Below are 24,415 nucleotides of genomic sequence, written 5' to 3'. Positions count from 1 at the left end.
GGATACTTATATCTCAAAAAATAAGATGTTACAGACGTGAAATTTGGTCTTTGGAATCTCCTTTAAAAGTAAAGAAAACTTTTTTTTCGACATAAAGGAGGACTGTTTCTCACACATAGAGTTCCATGTCCCGTGTTTCAGATGTAGGTCTGCCAGTAGCCTGGTCAACTTTCACCAAAAGCAATGCCACAAACGCGGTTTACAAAGAGGTTCTGGGGTAAATGAAATGCAATTTTTCGGTGAGTTTTTATACTTTAGGGATTTACATATAATGTATTAATGCAATACCGAGGAACAAGTAATCTTTATCAAATTACGAAATCCTCGCTAGCGAAGCCATGGGTAACAGCTGGTAATAAAAAGAAGTGTTTGCTTGTGTTTGTTTGTGTGTGTGTGTGTGTGTGTGTGTGTGTGTGTGTGTGATGCCCAGCAAAATCTGCAGGACGCAGAGATCTGAAATTTTGAACATATGTAGATGGAAAGCGGTCCGAATGCACCCCGAAGCCGAATTTTTCATTTTCGCTTTCATTGATGAGTTCCTCTAAATTAACAAGTTTGGTCATCTTTCCAGACACATCGGAAACTGCGCGAAGCAGATCCCGCGGACCGGTCCGAAGACCTCACTAAATCATTCAATCGGTAGTAGTGACGGGCGGTGTGTACAAAAGGCAGGGACGTAATCAACGCGAGCTTATGACTCGCGCTTACTGGGAATTCCTCGTTCATGGGGAACAATTGCAAGCCCCAATCCCTAGCACGAAGGAGGTTCAACGTGTTGCCCGGTCCTTTCGGACTAGGAGGACACGCTGATTCCTTCAGAGTAGCGCGCGTGCGGCCCAGAACATCTAAGGGCATCACAGACCTGTTATTGCTCAATCTCGTGCGGCTAGAAGTGTTAAAATGCATAAATAAATAAATAAATAAATAAATAAATAAATAAAGCGATTCGTGATGCGTCACATTAAAAAGACTGTTAGGGGATTATAATAGAAGAGAAAGAACAAGATATGAGCAGTGCAAAACAGATCAAAAATTAATAATAATAATAATAATAATAATAATAATAATAATAAACACATGTAAAGATTCGACAATCAACCATTAATCACCAATTGTGGAATAATTTCCCAAGTAGACAAATTCAAATATCTAGGTGAAATTATTCAGCCAGCAGGGTTAAATCAGGAAGCTAACAAAGAAAGAACTGCTAAACTGCAAAGGGCTTACAAAATCACATGGAACAGATACAACAAAAGATGTATATCAAAAAATGCAAAATTACGACACTACAATACAGCCATCAAACCAGAGGCACTTTATGCATCTGAAACACTGATCATTGGTGGCAGGTCACAAATGAAAAGCATTGAGAAACAAGAGAGGAAAATTCTCAGAAAAATCCTAGGACCAAAGTTCGAAAATGGAATTTGGATGAAAAAGAAACCACACGAAATATTTCAATTCACAGAAAAAATCACAGATACCATCAGAAAGAGACGACTAAAATTCTACGGACACCTACACAGAATGGATAACAACAGGCTGACAAAGAAAATTCTAAATCTAGCTATAACCCTGAAAATCCGCAACAATTGGTTAGCAGAAATTCATGAAGATCTACAAGAAATGGGTATTGAGGACGAAACCATTCAAGATAGAATGAAATTTAGAAGCTTAGTAAACAAACATAAATTTGCAGAGAAACCAACAAGAACAAATACAGGCTGGACAGAAACACGCAGAAAGGAACACAGTGAAAAAATGAAGAGATATTGGGAAGAAAAGAAGAAGAAACATTGTGCAAAATAAGTTCAAACGCGCTCCACAGCTGGGCACAACGAATCAAAAAAAAAATAAACACATGTAATTAAATAATACCGTTAAGATGAGCAGTTTATGACTGAGTAACCAGCGTAATGGCTTTCAGCTGTGTGTCGGGTTGATTAGCCCAAACAGTAAAAGCGATATTTCAATGTGCTCAGGTAAGAAGCCCTAAGGCAGTAGATTTACTGGCACCTAAAGCAATTGCTGCGGGACAAAATTACGAAACTTCGGCTTCACCGAATACACTAAAAGTATATATTGGGGCAAAAAACTACAATTGTATTATTTAGTTCATGGCGTTCGGTTTCAGACCTTCAAATTACGCACACAGCACAGCACACTGCCAACCACTGCAGTAACACATAATTATTCAATACACCATTCCACACAGGGTTGGTGTCATGAAGGGCATTCGGTCGTAAAACCGGGCCTAGTCTACTCCCTAAATCTCACAATCCTAACAACGTTGGGCTCGGATCAGAATAAGAAATGGGCATATATACTGTGTTTAGGGAGGTATGAAAATTAAAATTTGGCTAGGTCTCGCAAGCTAAATACTGTCTGGATAGGAAGACTACAAGGATTGACTAAGTGAGGTGAGGTCCGATAGAATGATGAATGTGGTGAAGCTGGTAGAAGTACATGGAAGCAATGTCAGACATGGCTAGAAGCCCTGCGGTCTCAAGTTTAGAGCCTAGGTTTACCCCCTTTTAGTGGCCTCATAAAACAGGCACCGAATACCGTAGACATCCTACGCCGCAAACAACGGGCGCCGGTTGGTCCACAGGAACACTCAGAAGGTAACAAAAATTACAGCCATAAGTAACGAAAAGCGTAACATCTAAGAAACTACTGCAAGAAGAAAATTCACAAATTATAGCACATTTAAAAGCCTGTGGTATCCTTCTCTACACGTGTGTGAATTTCTCATTGAACTGCTCTACGTGTTATTGCAAAACCACAACAATGAGCCACTTGGAGACAGGCAATCAATCAATACTAATCTGCATTTAGGAGAGTCGCTCAGGTGGCAGATTATTTATTAAACATCTCCCTTGGTAACTTATTCCAAACCCTAACTCCCCTTCCTATAAACGAATATTTGCCCAGTTTGTCCTCTTGAAATCCAACTTTATCTTCATATTGTGATCTTTCCTACTTTTAAAGACACCACTCAAACCTATTCGCCTACTAATGTCATTCCACGCCATCTCTCCACTGACAGCTCCGAACATACCACTTAGTCGAACAGCTAGTCTTCTATCTCCCAAGGCTTCCCAGCCCAAACTTTGCAACATTTTGTAACGCTACTCTTTTGTCGGAAGTCACCCAGAACAAATCGAGCTGCTGTTGTTTGGAATTTTCCAGTTCTTGAATCAAGTAATCCTGGCGTGGGTCCCATGCACTCGAACTATACTGTAGTTGAGGTCTTACCAGAGACTTACATGCCCTCTTCTTTATATCCTTCCTACAACCCCTAAACACTCTCATAACCATGTGCAGAATACTGTACCCTTTACTTAAAATCCCATTTATGTAATTACCCCGATGAAGATCTAACCTTACATTAACACCTAGGTACTTGCAGTGATCCCCATAAGGAACTTCCACCCCACCAACACAGTAATTAAAACTGAGAGGACTTTTCCTATTTGTGAAACTCACAACCTGACTTTTAACCCCGTTTATCATCATACCATTGCCTGCCGTCCATCTCACAACATTGTCGAGGTCATTTTGTAGTTGCTCACAATTTGTAACTTATTTATTACTCTATACAGAATATCATTATCTGCAAAAAGCCTTTTCTCTGATTCCACATTTTTCCTCATATCATTTATATATATGAGAATACAGAAAGGTCCAACAATATTGCCTAGAGGAATTCCCTCTTAAATATTACAGGGTCATATAAACCTTCTCCTACTCTAATTCTCTGAGACCTATTTTCTAGAAATGTAGCAACCCATTCAGTCACTCTATTGTCTAGTCCAATTGCACTCATTTTTGCCATTAGTCTTCCATGATCCACCGTATCAAATGCTTTAGACAAGTCAACCGCGATAGAGTCCATTTGACCTAATGAATACAACATATCTGCTATATCCTGCTGGAATCCTACCAGTTGAGCTTCAGTGGAATAAACTTTCCTAAACCCGAACTTCCTTCTATCGAACCAGTTATTAATTTCGAGAACATGTCTAATATAATCGGAAAGAATGCTTTCCAAAAGCTTACATGCAACGCATGTGAAACTTACTGGCCTGTAATTATCAGCTTTATGTTTATCACCCTTGCCTTTTTACACGGGGGCTAGTATAGCAATTCTCCATTCATTTGGTATAGCTCCTTCATGCAAACAATAATCAAGTAAGTACTTCAGATATGGTATCCATTGTCCTTAGTGTACCCCAGAAATCTTATCAATTCCAGCCGCTTTTGTAATTTTAACTTTAGTATCTTACTGCAAATGTCATTGTTATCATATGTAAATGTTAATACTCCTTTAGTATTAGTCACCTACTCTATCTGGACATTATCCTTGTAACCAACAATCTTTACAAACTGCTGACTGAATACTTCTATCTTTTGAAGATCCTCACATACACATTATCCTTGTTCATTAATGATTCCTAGAATGTCCTTCTTGGAACCGGTTCCTACCTAAGTCCCTACCTGTACATATTCTTCCATTTTTCACTAAAATTTTGTATGACTGTCAATTATTATCCTTGCCATAATGTTATCCTTAACTGACTTCTTTGCTAGATAGTGTTTCCTAGTAAATTCCTTCAATTTCTCCTTACTTCCATTTTCCCATTTTCACACCAGGCAAATGCTGAGGCTGTACCTTAATTAAGGCCACGACCGCTTTCTTCCCATTCCTTAGCCTTTCCTATCCCATCGTCGCAATAAGACATATCTGTGTTGGTGCGACGTAGAGCAAAATAGCAAAAAAAAAACAAAAAAAAAACGGGAATATGACACTCAGTCAACAAACTGATGCCGAATATATTGAAGGCACCTCATGACTCTCATGACATTCATTTCTCTGATTCAAATTATGCCTTCGGATATACCGAACCAATTTAGACATCTGCAGTTCTCCCATTTGTTTGAGTTTCGATATCCACATTAACAAGGCGCAAGGGCAATCGCTTTAAGTAGTAGGACTGGATCATCGGAAACTGTACTTCTCTTATGGTCAAATGTATTTGGGTCGTTCAAGAGTTCGAATGGCAAACACACTATTTATCATAGCTCCAATTGGAAGAGCAATTAATAGAGTTTATCAGGAAGCTCGGTTTTGTTGGTTAATATTATTTGTACAATCCACCAACCCGGTACGTCCTATGCATTGGAGTTATAATATTTTAAAAATTAAAATAATGTAATTAATGCGATTTATGTAAAAACGATGTGTGATAATAAATATTTAAATCTGATTTTAATTAAATGTTTTTTAAAACATATGGCTGTTGAATTAATAAACGCGATTGAGCTTCGGGTAGATGCTAGTATAAAAGAAGTGTTTGTCTGTGTGTGTATTTGCGATGCCCAGAGAAATCTACGACACGCAGAGATCTGATATTTTGAACATAGGTACATGGAAGAGGGTTCTAATGCGATTCGAAACGGCATTTTTCATTTTCGCTTTCGTTTGTGAGTTACGAACGAAAAACCATCGGAAAACGTGTGTTGCTACCACCAAAATTAAATGCATAGATTCGCTGTCGCTAGGCAACATACATAAGATAGGTTAAAACAAGTCAAGGAGCCATTTTAAGTCCATGGTGTAGGAAGCCATTTTCTGTCCCAGACACGAGGGGCATTATTCAGTCAGTCGGTGATATCCGGAAGTGTTTGTAAGTGTGCTATGCGCGGCCAAATCCATGGAACGGAGACAACTAAAGATGTGTTTCCACAACGTTATGAAAAATATAGGTAAACAAACGCTTATTTTCCGTTAATCTACTGTATACAAAATGTGGAGAGGTTGCTTTGTTCTGAAATATGGTCTTTGAGAAAGCATACAAGGTGGAAATGGAGCATAAATAACGGTAAAAAGAATTTAAAAAACAACAATTAGGCAATTCGTGATACATCGCATTAAAAGGACGTGTTAAGAGATTACCATAGAAGAGAGAGACCATAACACGAGCAGTGAAAAAAACAGAACAACTAATAATAATAATAATAATAATAATAATAATAATAATAATAATAATAATAATAATAATAATAATAATAATAATAATAAGAATAAGATTAAGAATAAGAATAAGAATAAGAATAAGAATAAGAAAAAGAATAAGAATAAGAATAATAATAAGAATAAGAATAAGAATAAGAATAAGAATAAGAATAAGAATAATCGTCATCAACATCAGTACATGAATGATTCATTAATAGCCTTGTGATGAACATTTTATGACTGAGTATCCAGCGTAACGGTCCTTACCTGTGTGTCGGGCTGATTAGCCCAAACAGTAAAAGCGATATTTCAATGCGCTCATGTGCGAATCCTCAAGGCGGTACATTTACTGGCACGTAAAACAACTGCTCTCTCTATATATAATATCTCAACGCTAAAAAACGCTTATTATCTGTGAATCTATAGTACAAAGCATCTGAGAAAGTTGCTATGTACTGGAACATGGTCTTTGAGAAGGCGTACAAGGTTATAAGTTGCATAAATAAAGGTAAGTAAATAAATAAATAAATAAATAAATAAATAAATAAATAATAAATAAATAAATAAATAAATAAATAAGCCCTCCTCTGAGGTGTAGTGGTTAGTGTGATCAGCTGCCACCCCCGAGGCCTAGGTTCGATTCTCGGCTCTGCCACGAAATTTGAAAAGTAGTGCGAAGGCTGGAACTGGGTCCACTTAGCATCTGGAGATCAACTGAGTAGAGGTGGGTTCGATTCCCACCTCAGCCATCCTGGAAGTGGTTTTCCCTTGTTTCCCACTTCTCCTCCAGGCAATTGCCGGGATGGTACGTAACTTCGGGCCACGGCCTCTTCCTTCCCTCTTCCTCGTCGTTCCCTTCCAATCTCCCCATCCCATCGCAACTCAGAAAATCAAGTTCTGAGATAAATGTGTAGCTGTACAAAGTGTCCCTTAGTAGTGAAATGGCGAAATCTTATGATTGATTTATGAAATAAAGAGTGAGCGGTACCAGACGTCTCGAGAGAGTTCAGTTATTAAAACAGGTTACTTAAAAATTGCTCCTTCATTCCCCTTGCCGCAGCCATGACCTAGATATTTTGAAATGTGTCACTATTGTTGGAATTTTTTAAATATATTATATTTGACTGTCTTGCGAGTTTACAGCTAATAACATTGAAATAAATTTACGAACAACGCTGGAGCCTGTAATAAATTCCATTTGTATTTTTTGAGTTGTCCCACTATTGCACCCCATGAGCGACTTATGATAAGTCGCAGAAAGGGTACATTATCAATCACCACACATACGGAACACCTTACTCCGATTAGTGAAGCCTTACGCTGAGCATACGGCTGGCATTCTTTAAGATGAGAATCTAACTTTTCACGTCTTAAAACTTACGACATCCAATCGTCACGCACAATGTCCCTGTCAGATGATCATATGTTCTCGCGCCAACCGCCTCTGTTTTGACAACTAGAATTATGGCTACCCTGTATGAACTTGCTGATGCCAGATAAACAGCCGCCTAGTGTGTGTGTGTGTGGCGGGGAGGGGGGGTGCACGCAGAGATATGGAATGTTTAACATAGGTAAACTGAATAAGGTCCGAAAGCACCTCGAAGCGGGAATTTTAATTTTGGAAAACGTGGTGTGTTGGCATCCAATGTGGTGCCACCAGGACTAAATGTGTAGATTCACTGTCGCTAGGCAACGTATATAAGATAGGTAATGCAAGTCAAGGAGCCATTTTAAGTCCATGGTGTAGGAAGCCATTTTCTCTCAACGACACGAGGAGCAAAATACAGTTCATAATGTGTGTGTGTGTGTGTGTGTGTGTGTGTGTGTGTGTGTGTGTGTGTGTGTGTGTGTGTGTGTGTGTGATGCCCAGACAAATCTACGGCACGCAGAGATGAGAAACTTTTGTCATAGGTGGGTACAGCATTTCACCGATCACGCATGGCTGTGTCAAAGAGCAATCCTTGCTCCTAGAAATGAAGTTGTTGACGTCATCAACAAGCGACTTTTACTAGAATTACCCGGTGATTTACAAATTTCAAAGTGTATCGACACAACATGTAATACAGGTGAGGCTGTCAACTACATGCCAAATCTTCTGAACAACCTGGAGTCACGTGTAGTACCCCCGAACATCTTGGAGTGGATGTTTGTGGCACCGATTAACCTTCCGAGGAATATGAATCCTCCTTCCCTCTGCGACGGAATATGACCCTCAGTCAAGAAACTGATGCCGAATATTATTGAAGACACCATCATGATTGGACATGCCGCGGGCGTAGTGTTCAATTCTAGGATTCAAATGATCTCCTCGGATATCCCGTTTCAATTTAGACATCTGCATTTCCCCCATTTGTGTGAGTTTATATTTGTGCATCAACAAGGCACAAGGGCAGTCGTATGGAGTTGTAGGACTCGATCATCGGAAACGGTGCTTCTCTTATGGTCAACTGTACGTGGGTTGGAAAGACAAACACACTGTACATATCAGCTCCAAATGGAAGGACAAAAATATAGTTTAAACTGAAGCTCTGTAGTTTGTGTTAGTATTATTTGTACCATCCACCAACCCGGTACTTCTGAAGCATTGGATGTAACAATAGTTTAAAAAATAAAATAATGTAATTAATGCTATAGAAAAACGATGTGCGTTAATAATTTAATTTCTGTTAAAAAAATTAATAAACGCGAGTGAAGCCGCGAGTACATGCTAGTAAGAAATGAAATCTGATTAAAGTATTCTTTTGTACATTAACAATGGCTATAAATGTGAGAATAAAATGTGATATGTAAGGCATGGCTATTATACATGACATGGTTATGCTAAAATATGATAATATAATCGCATTTAAATGACGCAAGTAGGAACATAAGAAAAAAATACGTAATAAGAATGCGCATGTTGATCAGTGCATATCACCATCCTTATCGTAAATTGACATGGAATAATTTACATATGCAGTACTTTAGTACTGTAGTGATATCTTTAAGATACTATGAATAATTATTCCTTTCCCCCTCTAATTTTATCTCCTACTACTGTTAGTATAAATGAACAACGCTGTAGAAGGTGTACTCCAGGTTCTTTCTATGAAGTCCGACACGTCGTCAATAATGGTGAACGCAGGGACACTTTCCATATTCTTGGCACTCCTGTGCCAGTACGCTGTAAGTGATTTCATTGTATTATATATTATTGTTGTGGTTAAAGCAACAGCTTTTATGAGTGGCACTCACAAGAATTCGAAAGGAGAACAAAATATAAGAATCGGGAATATTTAAAAATTCAGAGGATTATACTTACCTTAAATAATAATAATAATAATAATAATAATAATAATAATAATAATAATAATAATAATAATATTTCCGTCTACATGGCTGAATGCTTAGCGTGCTGGTTTTTGGTCCAAGCGGTTCCTGGATGTATTCCCGGCCGGGTTGGAGATTTTATCTTCCATTAAACTTTCCTTTTGTTTGGGGGCTGGGTTTTTCAGTTGTCTTCAGTTCTTTTCATCTTCGGCAGGGCCTCATCTTCATAGACACGTTAGTCGCCTAGAGGGCGTTAACTTGAAATATGTGCATTCTTCTTCTTCTTATTATTATTATTTTATTCAATATATTACAGTTTGTGAGCATTTCAGCCAGGCATACGATATCTTTTATAGAATTTCGGCTGATCCAAACCCCTCATTTTCTTTATGTTGTCTGCTCTGTTGTGAGAACCTGAAGTAATGAGTTCTCAGACGCGCGGTGTTGAGTCTTGCCTGCAGCTACTAGTGCACTGGGCAATGTTAAGTCATCTTTTGACCTAGAATACGGGTATTGTTTCGGAATCGTACTTGGGCTGCTGAACGGTACAAAAACCTTCATAGAACACTCTAATCCCCCACCTCCGGATCACCTGCAACTGGGGAGAGGGCATTTACTTGATTCATTCATTAGATTTTCCTTGTTACAGGTATGTCTCCATTTCTTTCTTTCTCTCTTAATCCGTTCACCGTCCAGGGTTGGCTTTCCTCGGTCTAGGCAAGATATCCCATCCCATCTCTAGTGCCTCAAGGGCAGTGTCCTGGAGCGTGAGACATTGAGCGGGGATACAACTGGGGGAGTCCTTTGGCCGTCTCACCTGATATGATGAACAGGGACCTTGTTGAGGATGGGAACATCGGAAGTGGTGGGCAGGGAAGGGGGAAGGAAGCGGCCGTGGGCTGGAGTTCGGTATCATCCTGGCGTTAGACAGGAAGAGAATTGGAAAACATCAGAAAACCTCTTCGAGGATGGCTGAATTTGGAATCGAAACCCCCCTTCCCTACTCATTTGACCCCCCGAGGCTGAGTGGACCCCGTTCAAGTCCTCGTACCACGTTCCAAAAATCGTGCCAGAGATGGAAATCGAGCCCGGGCCTCCAGGGGTGGCAGCTAATCACAGTAACCACTACACCACAGAGGTGGGCTATGTCCCTATAAGTACACTCAGTATTATAACGCTAATAGTGTTGATATCACTCTACACATTATCACACTTTTTTATGCCGGGCTGAGCGGCTCAGACAGTAGAGGTGCTGGTCTTCTGACCCCAATTTGGCAGGTTCAGTCCTGGGTCAGTCCGGTGGTATTTGAAGGTGCTCAAGGGTTGTTGCCCCTTCTAGGCTCCTGAGCGGTGTTCTCACCATTCGTGGCGAGGCATTCCGCCAGACATTATCCTCCCGCAACTCAGTTTCTCCGTAGCAGGCGCCACGCTCCTCACCCGTCCATCCAGCAATCCGCCCCTGGCCCGAACCCGACCAGGTTTGTTCCGCCTTCAGTAGACCTACTCACGTGGTTCTGACTTGGCAGTCATAGGTTCGCCCCGTTCCGAACCCGCGGCTCGTTCAGGCTACGTAGGGCAAAGTGATGTGTTGGTTCCAGCACACCGCAGTGAGCTTTCACCTCAATCACCAGCAGCCACTTCACCTAACCACCATATCACCCATGCAGAGATAACTAGGATGCCTCTCAGGCATGTGTGGGCGAGGTTTCCACTACCAAGACTTCGCTTGGGCGAGTAAAAATCACACTGCCTCAAGATGTTTCTGCAATATCTGCTTTTTGTCCGCGAGAGGGTATTTTATATCCCTCAGACCCTCCAGACAAGCCCGGAGCCCCCGTATCCGCTACCTGGGCCCGATAGGGAAACAGGCTTGGTGTCTGCATTGAAAGCAAGAATTCGCTCACTATTCTGGTCATAGTAACTGACCCGCAGCCCTCTTTTATTATCTGTCTATCTATATAGTAAAATAGTTTACGCCTTAGATATTATCCAGGAACACCTATCGAAGGAAAACCTAGCTGCATTAGAATGAAAGCCATGTATCCTTAAAAGATTTCTGCCTGGAAAAAAAAAAAAAAAAAAAAAAAAAAAAAAAACGCTACTTCGAGACTAACTGATGAACTCACTAGGCAACTATTCTATACAGAACTGCGAATAAGAATACAATTGATTTTTACTTCACACTACCAAGCTTTACATCAAGAAATGCAGGATATATATGGATAGATTTTTACCAAAAATGGCACGACAGAATGGATGAATTCTGACTGCGAACTGCGGTACACCATAACACGCTTATTAAACGTTCATGAAGCCATTGAAAGGGCGGCAGAAAAATATGACTATGAAAGGCATATCAAGACAAGTTATCTGACCTATTAATAACGAATGTTGCAGAGGAGCACGAGTCCCCTACTTCAGTATTAAACTAACTCTTGCATTTCCCATGTTTGGTTTTATGTTGATAATTCCCTAGTTGCCTGACCAAGAATCTGCTCTTCCTGCCAATGCATTTCACTTACACCAACTGCATCTTCTGTAATAGTCTATTCATTTCCGTTTTCATATTCTCTTACCAACAACAGCCACAAAAACTTCTAACATTCCACGCTTCGACTCGCAGAATGTCAATATTCATCTTTGTGATGATTGACACATCCCATGTGGTCTCCACTCGGAGATACAAACGGGGGTCTATTTTACTTCCGGAATATCTTACGCGGGTGAGGCCCTTCATCAGTACATCGTTCTTTCATACAGCAACAGCCGCATGTCCTCGGGAGTTAGTTACGGCTGTAGTTTCCCGTTGCTTTAACCATGTAGCAGTCTCAACACAGCCAAGCCATGTTAAATATTATTATAAAGCCATGCCAATCAATAATCCAGAATGCGGTCCTTGCAGATTCCGAAATGCTGCGATTCCCCTTTCAATGAGGCGTATCTCGACAGATACCCATTCGAAATGGTTGTAACTAAGGTTCGGCTATCTACTTGATTTGGACTGCGAAGGCTCCCCGACCGCGGAATGGTCACATGGTTCACATGGTTCTCATGTATAACTCCGTAATATACAGAAAATTACGAGAATTCGCTAGGTGGCTTACTCTTCAGTCTAATCTTGAAAAGCACCAGGACATTAGTTAAAATAGAATTGTTCCTCTTAGAGTGATGTTTCAGTAAATAAATAAAATAAAATAAATAAATAAATAAATAAATAAATAAATAAATAAATAAATAAATAAATAAATAAATAAATAAATAAATAAATAAACATTGCTAAGAAATTATACTCATGTCATCAATCCTCGTGGTGCATCCTTTTTCATGCTCTCCCCGAAATGGAGGCGATGTGTATGTACCAGTTTAATCACATACCAGCCCTTAAATACCTGGCAGTATGGCAGCTAAGCAGGACGCAACATAGGCGACCATACATTGTGCTGGGTTGTGTATGCTGGGTCAAGACTTCTTCTATTTATCAGTACAATGGCTTGACGTAGACCCTGATGTGACAGAGGGTAATTACCCAATGATTGGATGTTTCGAGTCCGAGCGTAGGAAATTCCCTTCTGATATTTATTATATGCTCAATTACTTTGATATGACTGTTTGTCCCACGGTAGACAGCAATTCTAACGGGAGCGCATTAATCTGCTGGTGCCTTGTTTCTATTTAGAACACCTGGTGAGTTAGTCGTGCGGTCAGGGGCGCGCAACCGTGAGCTTGCATCCGGGAGATAGTGGGATCGAACCCCACTGTCAGCAGCCCTGAAGATGTTCTTCCACGTTAAACCATTTTCACACCAGGCAAATCCTGGGGCTGTAACTTAATTAAGGCCATGGCCTCTTCCTTCCAATTCCTAGGCCTTTCCCATCCCATTGTCGCCATAAGACATGAACTCCTGTGGCTCGGTCTACCTGTACGGCCACGTCCCACCCCGGGATATGGCTAGGTACAACAGGTTGGCCCTGTTGAAAAAGTACTTCTGCTGGGCACGGTCGAGGTGAGGTCATGCTGATAGAGCCCAGAGAGTGGTTGCTGCATCGTGGTGATCGCGTCCCGTAGGTATGAGAGCGAGCTGATTCCGTAATGCGATGGCGATCTGGTAGACCTATCTGTGTCGGTGAGACGTAAAGCAAATAGGAACCTATTAAGAACTCACAAATTCTGACTTCAAATGTGAGTCGTCTTTCTGATCAACAATGAAACATTCTCTTTGTAATAAATAACCATTAATTATATCAAATGCAAGTTTAACAATAATACTTACTAGATTTGCGAGTCACTCAAACGTATTTCTAATCGTGTTGTGTCAATTGTCCGGCAAAGCAATAGATTACAGAATTGAGTAGTCACGAATTTTCTAGGTTTTGTAATCAATATTGAAGTTACCTCCTTTCCGCAGTTTGTTCATTTCACACTGCTGAGAAAAAATAGATGTAATAACCAAACCTGTACTGTAATATTTCGCAGAAGGAGAACATTTACAGATGTTGATATAATTTAACAGGCTGCTGACTATGTGGAGAACTTCGCGCAAGCAATGCGGCCACTTGCGGAGGACTGTAGGAAGTACGTAGGAGCAAGCGATGGTAAGTAATATAGTTAATACTGTAAAATAATTTTAACATCAGCAACTTAATCCTTATTTTGTCGATGAATAGATTACTTCATCAGTTAAGTTATCTGTTCACCCAATTTTCAATACCTTTTAGTTTTAATACAATACTATACATCCATGTTTCTCCCCCGTGAAGGGCTTCCTCAGTGCGTTTCATTATATCAAGCTGATATTAAATATGTAGTACTGTCATTAGACACAGTGTCGCTGTGGTGATCTGTGGGATGGTGCGCTGATAGTACTTCGCTCGTCCGAGTAAGAGGCAGTTGCGTTCATATAGCACAAGCAGAAAAAAATGATCAAGTGTAAAACAGGACAGCAAGGAGGCGATCATTCATCGTCTACGCGACTGAGTGTCGTGGGAAGAAATGTCTAGAGTTACAAGACGAGGACGACGACGATGACGACGACGCTGCACTTCGCTCTGTGCTTGTTGTGAAGAGTGGTTAAAGACACGACCAGCAGAATGCAACAATTTCGCAGTCTGAACACAATTAGGCATGTCCGCAAAGCGTAGTGTTTCAGGTGATAGAATAAAAATCGCGCGTATCGCCATCATAGGGCAAAAATCATGCTGATGTTTGAACTGTTTGACTAAAAGCAAATTGAGCTGATCGAGTTCATTCACAAGGAGCGACTGTAAAGAAGAATGACCGTCTACACATTTGAATCCGTCGTAGACGTCCTAAGCCGTGGTGTGGGGAATAGTGTTGGCTACTGAGTGTATGCTTCGAACTAGTGCATCGATTCATTCAACTGTCAGAGTGAATCGTATCACAACAGCGGCGAGCTCACGGTACGCGAGTGCCGAGTGGCGCATTCTCGGATCAGTGAGCCAATACACACACACGGTTACTATGGGAACCCTGGACATTGGCGAGGAGCCGATGTTTCGCCGCAAGCGAGACATAAAGAGTCATGGCTAACTGAAAGAATCGTTCGCCTGTGGCTTTATTACGGACTCAGCAAATAGTACTCTCACCTGGGTATCCAGTGACAAGGAGGTTTAAATAATAGTTGGATCCTTTTGCAGTGTTACAAACGAAAATTCCGAAGTAGATAGTCTAATTATAGGATCTTCTATTTATTGGGTTAATGAATCTTGGTATTATAACTTAGTTGACATTCGAGAGTTAATTCAACTCAACTTTATAGCCTCCACTATAAGTACGAGTCATGATCATGATCATTCAGAAATATCTGTTTTATATTGGTAGGAACTGCCCTGCACTCTCTCAGTTCGTACATCGCATCATAATTAAGTCATAGAATCACGAGATCACGGATTGCCCGTGGACGGGTATTCTTCTTCTAATTCTGTACACTGTTTAATGGAGTTGTCACTGTGAGGCGAGGCCTTGAAACAACAAGACTTTTTTTCGAACAAGTAGCTGCAGGATCGATTCCCTTAAGTGAATCGAATATCCCACCACTATTGGGAAGAACTGGGTATTGCTACACGACAAGGCCCCTGCACTTCGCTTTGTGCTTGTTCAAGAGGAACGGAATTGAAAGCAAAGATTTCATTCCGCCGATTATGTCATCACTGCCACAAGAACATCCGTTAGGGATGTTTCTGCCAATATCACTCAGCAGTGCTTTGAAATGCTGTACAAATGTTGACAAAATTGTACGGTGGCCAACGGAGTCTATTTTGAGGGACGATGCGGAGATGTGTAAGTGAACACTGTGTTGTGTAGCTGTCTACACTCTGGGCACCCGTCCATGAAGTTATTTACTGTGGCAGGATCATACCATAGACGTAAATAGATTACCGTACTAACATTTCATATGAACGTGACACAACATTTAAAATAGTATACGCTAATAAGTGTATGACATTGAAAAGTAGTTACAACCTTCAACGGATGACGAATGTTTACTGTGCTACTGTAATTTAGTTTTTTAATTTGTTTTAGTGGTCACCAAAATCAAGACACCATAACTTGAAATGGTAAATACACTGCTGAGCAAAAATTAAGGTCGAGATAGATAAATCAACATAACATGTCAACTACACGGTGCAAATGAATGGGAGCGAGGTAACATGTTGCCAGAGGTCTCCACACGTGCATAGAAGCCTGGCGTGAGGTCATCGCGACTATAGCGCCAATTGGGACTGGTCCCACAAAATGAAGCTTGTGAAGGAACGGGTGAAGACAGTGTGTTATTCATTACAACATGGCACGGAGACAACATTTCGGTGACTTTACGCGGTGAAGAATCATCGGGGAAACTGGAAGGAGGACGAAGTGGGACGAGTGTAGCCCAGGAATTGGTATTGTCCACAATATTATTTCACGTGCATGGAGAGCATTCCGAACCACAGGCACTGGTGCCGGAAGGAGAGGAGAGGATCGATAACGGTCAAATACAGCAGCAGATGACCGCTACATTGTGATACAGAAACAAAACACTCACGTCAAACAGCGGGTGCATTGCAACCATATTCAACAGGACTGCAACGTACCCAGTCTCCCTCCACAGTGGCACGGTGACTACATATGGGTGGTCTGTTTGCCCGACGACCATTACGTTGTGTTCCATTGACACCCGCCTATCAGCGGCACCGTTTGCGATGGTGCGAAGAGCATCAGGTCTGGACAGAATAGGAGATGAGTGCAGATTCAGTCTGAGTAGTGATTCCAGACGAACCCTCATCTGTCGAGTGGTGGAAACACGTAATGCACCCAGGAACATTGTCAAACATTATCATTTTGGTGGTACAAATGTTACGGTGTGAGGAGGCATAATGTTGCATGGGAGTACCGACTTCCAAATATTTGAACGGGATACACTCACCAGTCAACGTTATTGTGTGCAGTGAACTCCTTCCCCATGTGGGTCTTTCCTGGGGGCATTCGTACCTGATTCATTTTTATTCATAACAATGCACGACCGCATCGTACAGCGCAGGTGTAGGAACTCTTGGAGCGAGTGGATATTCGGCGAATGGACTGGCCTGCCCGTTGCCCAACTTAAATCTTAAATCCCATCGAGCACGTGGTGAACATGTTGTGCAGACATCCATGCACCAACGACCATCCAGAAGTTCTCAACCGCGCTGGTGGAAGAACGGAACACCTTACCACAATCACCCCTGACGAATCTTTTGGCCAGGATGGGGACACGTTGTAGAGCATGCATCGCCGTCCATTTTAAGAACAAAGCCCTTTCCCATTTTTACATGAGGCAAATGTAGAGGCTGTACTTTATTTAAGACCACATACTCTTCCTTCCCACTACTCTCCATTTCCTATCTCATCACCGCCAAAATATCTATCTGAGATGGGACGATATACAGTATATCCACTAGCGATAAAACCCTGTAAGTTCTACTCGATATAAACGTCAAGCTCTTGTCTGTTTTAGCGGATGTGGAGAAGGTGACCATGCTGAAGGTGTTGACTACCCAGAGCCAGAGTGTAAGTACAGCAGAGTTGTACTTTCTATCACTTGTTACCTGATTTGAATATTCCTCGTGCTATTCAGCAATACAGTATGTGTCGGTACGGTGTTTCAATTGGACATGCCAAACCCCGAATGTTGAACTCCTCTTGCATCTTGTTGTTGCCGCCTGAAACGCGACCCTTTTGGAGCATCCGTGATACCTCTAGAACAGCCTCTGCACACTTGAACCTTTGTTCCAACAGTGGAAATCAAACTTATGTTAATATGTTAATAAGTGTCCTGTGACATTATTGGGAACGAGACAAGGCAGGCTCGACAGGGGCAGATACATCGAAGAAGTCATCGGATGGTCCCGAGTGTCACTCTTGACCGAGGACTGATATATCACCTTAAAAAAAAAAGGAAAAAAAAAGAACTTCAACCATCACCCGCACATATATTCTACAACCTATTCCCCCTCATATTACACAGTGAAAATAGACTCGCAACAGAAATCAGGCTTCTCCTGTACACTTTATTTGTGTGTCCGCTATTAGAGAACGACGTCACTAAATTACTACCTCGGTAGAGTACAAGATCTCCAAAACCGGGGATGTTGCTTATTTATTATCATTATTTTTTATTATTATCATCTAAATATTTAAAACACTAAGCTGTTTTGTGTTACGTCGATCTTGTGAGAACGGCTGAATCGATTGACATCGTGAAGCATTCTGACGAAACTACATGGCCTGTTGAGTTGCAATATGTCTTTAAAAGCGTAAATATTTCTTGCCGGATATTTTAAAATTATTAAAGAATAATCTAGCATCCTTATTCTCCAAAGCGCTCGCCAGTAATTCAAGGCCACCTGGATTATAGTAGCGCTGAGAAATACGATGTGAGAGAGGAGTTGGAAGTGGGAAAGCAGGCATGTGCAGTCGGACGTGTCTCTGGTCAGCTGCTCCAGTCTGTGTTGTGTTCAGTTGCAGAGTCATTTAGTCGACAAGTGCATACTCGTCGCAATGTTACTGTCTCTGTGTAGCTCTACATATGTTTGATAGCTTGAAATGATGATGCAGAAACGTAAAAGGCTTTTTCTGCGTGTCGCAATTTAAACACTGAGGCTGTGAACTTCTTCCACTGAGGTAGTTAGCGAAGTGAGTCGACCCTCCGTGTCATACTGCTGAGCTAAATTTCAATTTTCGTTTGGGTGACATGTTACTGATAACAAAACCAGGAACTACGTTTAATTATTAATGAAATTTCATTCCAGTTATTAGCGAAGTGTGGCGATCATCCGAGTCATACTAATGTGTTAATTTACAATTTTGATTTTCCTGACATGTTACTCATAATAAACAAGGAACAACTTTCAATTATTAATGAAATCATTGACGTCCTGCAATATCATAACACAAATGTCAAAAAGGAATTTTTCGTCGATAATCCCGGGGCACCAGAAAAATATTAGGATATGTAGTAGGAAAGTTCTTTAATTTAGGACTTAATGCTATATCAGTAACGTGGGCAGAAATAGTCGTTTTGCTAACCAGCATTTGAGCAGTGCACATTATATTCAAGATTCTTCTACGGTTAAATGAGAGTTCGATGTCTCATTTAAATCCCAAAGCAGCGGACAATATTCGATTAGTACGGCTGAATATGGCATGAAACCCCAATGGCAAACAGTCATTCTTTAACGTGTGTGGATCGTCTTCTGAAATATCATAGGTATCGAATTTCGTTCATTCTGTTGGGGAAATTAATATTCTTATGGTAGATTTCATAAAGGTTTTGCATGTGTTGCAACCATGCTTTGATCCGAATAATGATTTATTTATGATTGTATTAAATACCCACTTTGACCCTTCTTAAAAATACGCCGCTTACATACAAATATGCTGGCAAACCCACAAAAAAGAAATAAATGGTTTTCGTTGATTTCTTTGCAGGAGATCGGTTACATGGTCTACCCCTCTGTAGATGGTGATGTATTAAATGTTATTGAACTACCAGCCAGAATTTTAGCACATGATGATATCGTGATTGTAATGTAAAGCAAAACGTTCATATCTCCGAAAGTTGTCATAATTTTCTAGAAAGTTAGCAGTCTTAATTAATTAATTTGAAAACCGTTTGGATTATACCCGGAAGTTCAATACCATACACTTCCGTCAACGGATCGAAAGCTAGCTGCTTAAATTCCCTACGTAATTCTTGAATACATTGGAATTAAAAGTTTGCCTTCACATATTCATATTCTACAGTACATATGGAGCCATAAAAATCTGAATGTTTCCCAGCGGCTACTAAACGGAACCAGATTAGGGCCTTATTGTAATAAGTTTGGATTTGGAAATAGTAAGATAATGGAGATTAAACCGGGCAGGTAGCTTTAATACACTCGAATTGACGTAACATCATACCCATTTTCTTTCAAGAGGCATCATCTTCCAATTCGCTTCGCCTTTTGTATCACGATCAATATACTTTAAGGGATGTGAAGGTCTCTATTTACCTCAGCCATTTTTCAGCCATGGCCACATAAATGTTGCAATGACAAGAGAGCGATATTATAAACTTGCAAGAGTGCCGAAAGTAATTGTACAAGAAATGCAACGAATAAGTGGCTGCGCGGTTTGGGGCAGGTAGCCATCAGTTTGCTTTCGGGAGATCCTAGGTTCGAACCCCACTGTCGGCAGCTCTGAAAATTGTTTCCCGGGCTACTCCGTGGTTTTTCCGTTTTCACACCGGGCGAATCTGGTGCTGTATCTTAATTAAGGCCATGGTCGCTTCCTTCCCACTTCTAGCTATTTTCACACTCATCGTATGACTGTCAAAGTATGTAATGAGTGACAAAGTAATCTACTACATTAGGAAACTACGAGGCGCAGGTTCTCGAACGTAAGAGTTCAAAGGAATAACCTCCTGCGTGTAGGAGGTTGTTAGTGCAAATTACGATTCCGAATAAGCTGTGCCGTGATGAGTAGCTCAGACCGTAGAGCGCTGGCCTTTTGTCTCCAAGTTGACAGGTTAGATCCTGACTCAGTCCGGTGGTATTTGAAGGTGCTCATATACGTCAGCCTTTAGTCGGTAGATTTAGCGGCACGTAAAAGAACTCCTTCGGGACAAAATTCCGGCACCTCGGCGACTCCGGTAACATTATAAGTGATTAGTGGGGCGTAACACGTTCATTAAGTAATCTCCTGTTCATGTGAAGGAATTAACGTGCAGAATACAAACACACAAAGTGTATATACCAGTGTCAATTTCAACCACTTGATGTACATGTTACAAGCGAGTAGCCTAACAACATATCATAACTTCAGCCCGTTTAGACACTGTGAATATGTTTGTTGTGGTCAACATAGGTCACTTGACGAAGTAGTCTCAAAATCTGTATCAAGTGGTCTCGAAAACCAGGCCTAATCGCGAAACAAATCAGGGCACATTTTCTTCGAGATGTATTTTTCCGTGACGCACCGACGGATTTTCTTCTTCTGGTTGACCCGTTTGGAAGATACCGTGATAGAACCTACCCTAGATGTCAACCGATGCGTTGAGGATCATCGCGCCTGGAAGCACACAAGACCCTCAGTAATGCGATATTATTGTATATTTTCGGCAGGTCAAGGCGTTGCAGAAATGGACTGAAAGTAACGATGTCCTTAGCAAAGTTAATTTCACGACATCGACGGTTTAACTCTTAATGTGTAGAATACACAAACAATTCTCTACTCCTGTCTTCATATACTTCGTTAGATTGTTGCGAACTGTAGCTGGATATGAAGATTTCACCGTCAGACCAGAGAGGTTTCAGACACCACCCCAGCGGATGTTTGACGAAGAAAAACAATGTGATTAGGAAGATTTCCACAACAGACATTCTTGAAGAGTGCACGCTGTGGTAAGGAACTCTGTTTCCAAGCTTCCATACTTCTTGGACAGATGCAGATCCTAATCTCTTACCAAGAGCAATCAGAAGCTCATTTTTGAAATCTATGATTCAACATGAATATACTGGACCGTACAGTAAAATTGACGATTTCCACGTATTGTATTCTACACGACGATCGAGTCCACATAAATCGCAACTCAATAAACGCGAGTGATTTTCGCTCATTATCTCGTTAGCGTTAGGTCGCCCTCTGACCAACTCCAATTTTTCAATCTAGCTCACACACTATTGAACTGTGCGATCAGAGGATAACATCATTCAGTCTCGCCGCTCAAGGCGGGCATCGGACGATAGCCTATAACTTTCGTGGCTTTCCGATAAACCCCACAGTGTCTAGAATGAATTGGGAGGGTGGCAGATAGATCCAACCTTAGAGACGAGCAGTAGAATTAAGTTTCCCCAATGGAACAGGGAACTTTAGTGGTTTCCAACCATCGCGTTCACAACAACTTCTGCATGTTCAGTTTCCCCACAGTTAGCCGGGAATTTGATATCCTGATGAACAATGTTAGAGCTTCATATTTAGATAGATCTACTCATTCCCTCGACGAAAGAATAATTTTTAAATATTTGTTAGTATCATTCCAACTTATGTAGGTCCTATATTGCCGGACTACGAAAGAAGCTCCTGTGGGCTTAAGTAAGGTACTGTCCTATCATTTACTGCTGTGAAAATGAGAAAGTACAGAAAACATCTTGAGTGCTGCTGAGAGTGAGTTTTGCACCACCATTTCCCGAAAGCAAACTCACTGCTACGTGCGCCGAATCTGTTAATCAACAATTTATACACCAGTACATGGGGATTAAATGGGACATTCAAACTCCAAATATGAGCTTCTCCGTGAGGATAAGCAATATTTTCACTAAATGCTTGCAGAAGATAATATGCCTAACATTAGGATGAAAACATACTTTCCATATGAAACATACCTGGATACAGAATATATTTCCTTCCTCACAATGCCTATCACGAGAGCGGAAATAGAACAGGTTCTCAGAAAACGCTGCTCCTAATAATACGCCCGGGATGGATGTCTTCGCACATGACTTGAGCAAACGCTTCTGGTGTGTGATAGGAGTCGACTTTACCCAAGTCCTTAACTTTTGTATTCAGCTATTCAAAGATGGATCTAAGCCCACATTTATGGAATATATTATTGTAATAATTACTGAGAAGACAATTTGTCGGATCGCGTTATAATCTCAGTAGTTTCGCTGCTGGTTTCCCACTCGGAAGGCCGAGGTTCGAATCCAGATTGACCCTGTGTTGGGACTTTCATAAAAATGTCCCGAATAACAGGGACGACATTCGGCCAGGTCGAGATTTCAATCTTTGCTGTTCTGTTTGTCCTGAAGAGCTCGCTGTAATTGTGAGCATAGATTTCAACAACTCTTTTGACAGAATTTCGCATAGATATCTTTTGAGAATTTCAATCATTTTCGATTTCCTGAACGACTTGAAACGACTTTCAAACACATGCAACTTTCGGTTACATTACGGCCTTTGAACAATTGCCATTAGCCACGTCGTAGTCCAATTATCATGCCTGTACCTCAAGGTTATCCACTATAGTTGTTGCTCTTTATATCTTAACCGTGGAACCATTCATTCGGAGACTGTCCAGAAGTCTAAATGGTCTTCATGTAAACACTGAACGTCTTACGCTGCGTGCTTTTACGGATGATTTGACGTTACTCCTAACCGATGGTGATGACCTATCAGCTGTTCATCATTTAAATGAGTCAGGGGCAAGGTTAAGTCATCGATGTTGTTTCTAGGATCTGATCGAGGAACTATTCGAGCACAGGATATCGGTAACCCCACGACAGACAAGAGTAAGAACCTTATGTATGACATTCTGGAAGAACATAGCCTATGCAACATTATGGAACTAAATTGAACCGTATCGCTTACGGTTTACAGAAAACCTCTCACGAAGGCGAAAGAGCGTTTAACATTTGGCTTGTAACACGCCTTATGTGAAATATTGTACAAAACACAATACTAGCTGCTCTGCATGATACCTGTCAACACATAGGGAAAGATTTCGGCTCAGAGTGAGAAGGCAACATTTGACACCTTGACAGATTGGGGCTCTATGCAGTTGAACTGAAATGCAGTTCTCCCTTTTTCAAACACATCATCAAGGAAATACATGTGAAAGGAGGATATTTTTTCATGAGTTCAGTAAAGTGGAAGAATATCCCAAATTCGAGAACCCAGTAAATTTGTTGCAGGACAGCTGTAGCTATTATTGAACATCTTCCGCGTAACGAAATTTTAGATGGCTCATTTGACCAAGTTATGAAGCTTTACAACTTCCCGCTTCAAAGAAGGAATTTCGAACCAATCATTCAACTAAAGCGCTCCACCAGGAACTGGCAACTAATCTGTCAAAATACATGCAACCAATGGTTACCCATAGAATGGATAGTTTCGTTATATAGCTATGTAAATCGGATCGTGCTCTTGGTGAAAAATTGAGGAGAGACGAACAACTGGTGGATAACAGATGTCCTATATGTAATTTTATAGGTACGTTGGCTCCCAGGAGAACTAGATATGTGAATCGTTATGTAATATGAAATCGGACGTCGAAGGCCATGAAATATATATAGGATACAGAGACGAATAATCTCCTCCAACAAGACACTGCAGTATGACGATCCACAACAATCGAGCAAGTAGAGGAGCACTGTTCTATATTTTCTAGCTGCTGCCATTTACAGCAACTTTTCTGGGTACAAGCAACCTATGCATTGCACCCTGACTTGTTTTCTGAACCATAAGAGAATGTTACGATGGAGAATTTCCTGACAGTAGACAGCTCGACGCAGCCTTTGGGCGCCGTCTACACTGCCATGCCAATAATCATAGGATTATATCCTAATATCGTATAGTCTTTCCTCTAGGTCTGTCAAATGCTGTAACTCGCCGTCGCGTTCTACAAATGGAAAAACGCGTGTGGTGAGATTCTGACCCATGCCATTTGGATAGCTAACCACAGCTCTCTGGTATTTGTAGCTGCACAGACTAGGGTGTGAATGGACCTCACCACCATGTTGCATAAATGCTAGACCTGCCCCATATCAGGTATACGAGGGGCTGTAGCAG

At 41.0% G+C, this 24,415-nt stretch overlaps 1 protein-coding gene across 1 annotated transcript in view; it reads left to right on the top strand.

The window, feature by feature from the left end:
- Positions 1-9,056: 9,056 nt before the first annotated feature.
- The window catches only part of LOC137498908 (uncharacterized), a 30,906-nt gene continuing 15,547 nt past the window's right edge, over positions 9,057-24,415 (top strand). The window contains exons 1-3 of the mRNA XM_068226703.1: positions 9,057-9,184; positions 13,839-13,920; positions 17,322-17,374. Coding sequence (XP_068082804.1) covers positions 9,068-9,184; positions 13,839-13,920; positions 17,322-17,374 — 252 coding nt within the window. The 5' untranslated portion in view covers positions 9,057-9,067. The remainder of the gene's footprint in view (positions 9,185-13,838; positions 13,921-17,321; positions 17,375-24,415) is intronic.

The sequence above is a fragment of the Anabrus simplex genome, chromosome 3 (genome assembly GCF_040414725.1).
Source record: "Anabrus simplex isolate iqAnaSimp1 chromosome 3, ASM4041472v1, whole genome shotgun sequence".
Lineage (NCBI taxonomy): Eukaryota > Metazoa > Arthropoda > Insecta > Orthoptera > Tettigoniidae > Anabrus > Anabrus simplex.
Note: the sequence above shows the minus strand (reverse complement) of the source record. Positions and strands in the feature narration are given on the sequence as shown.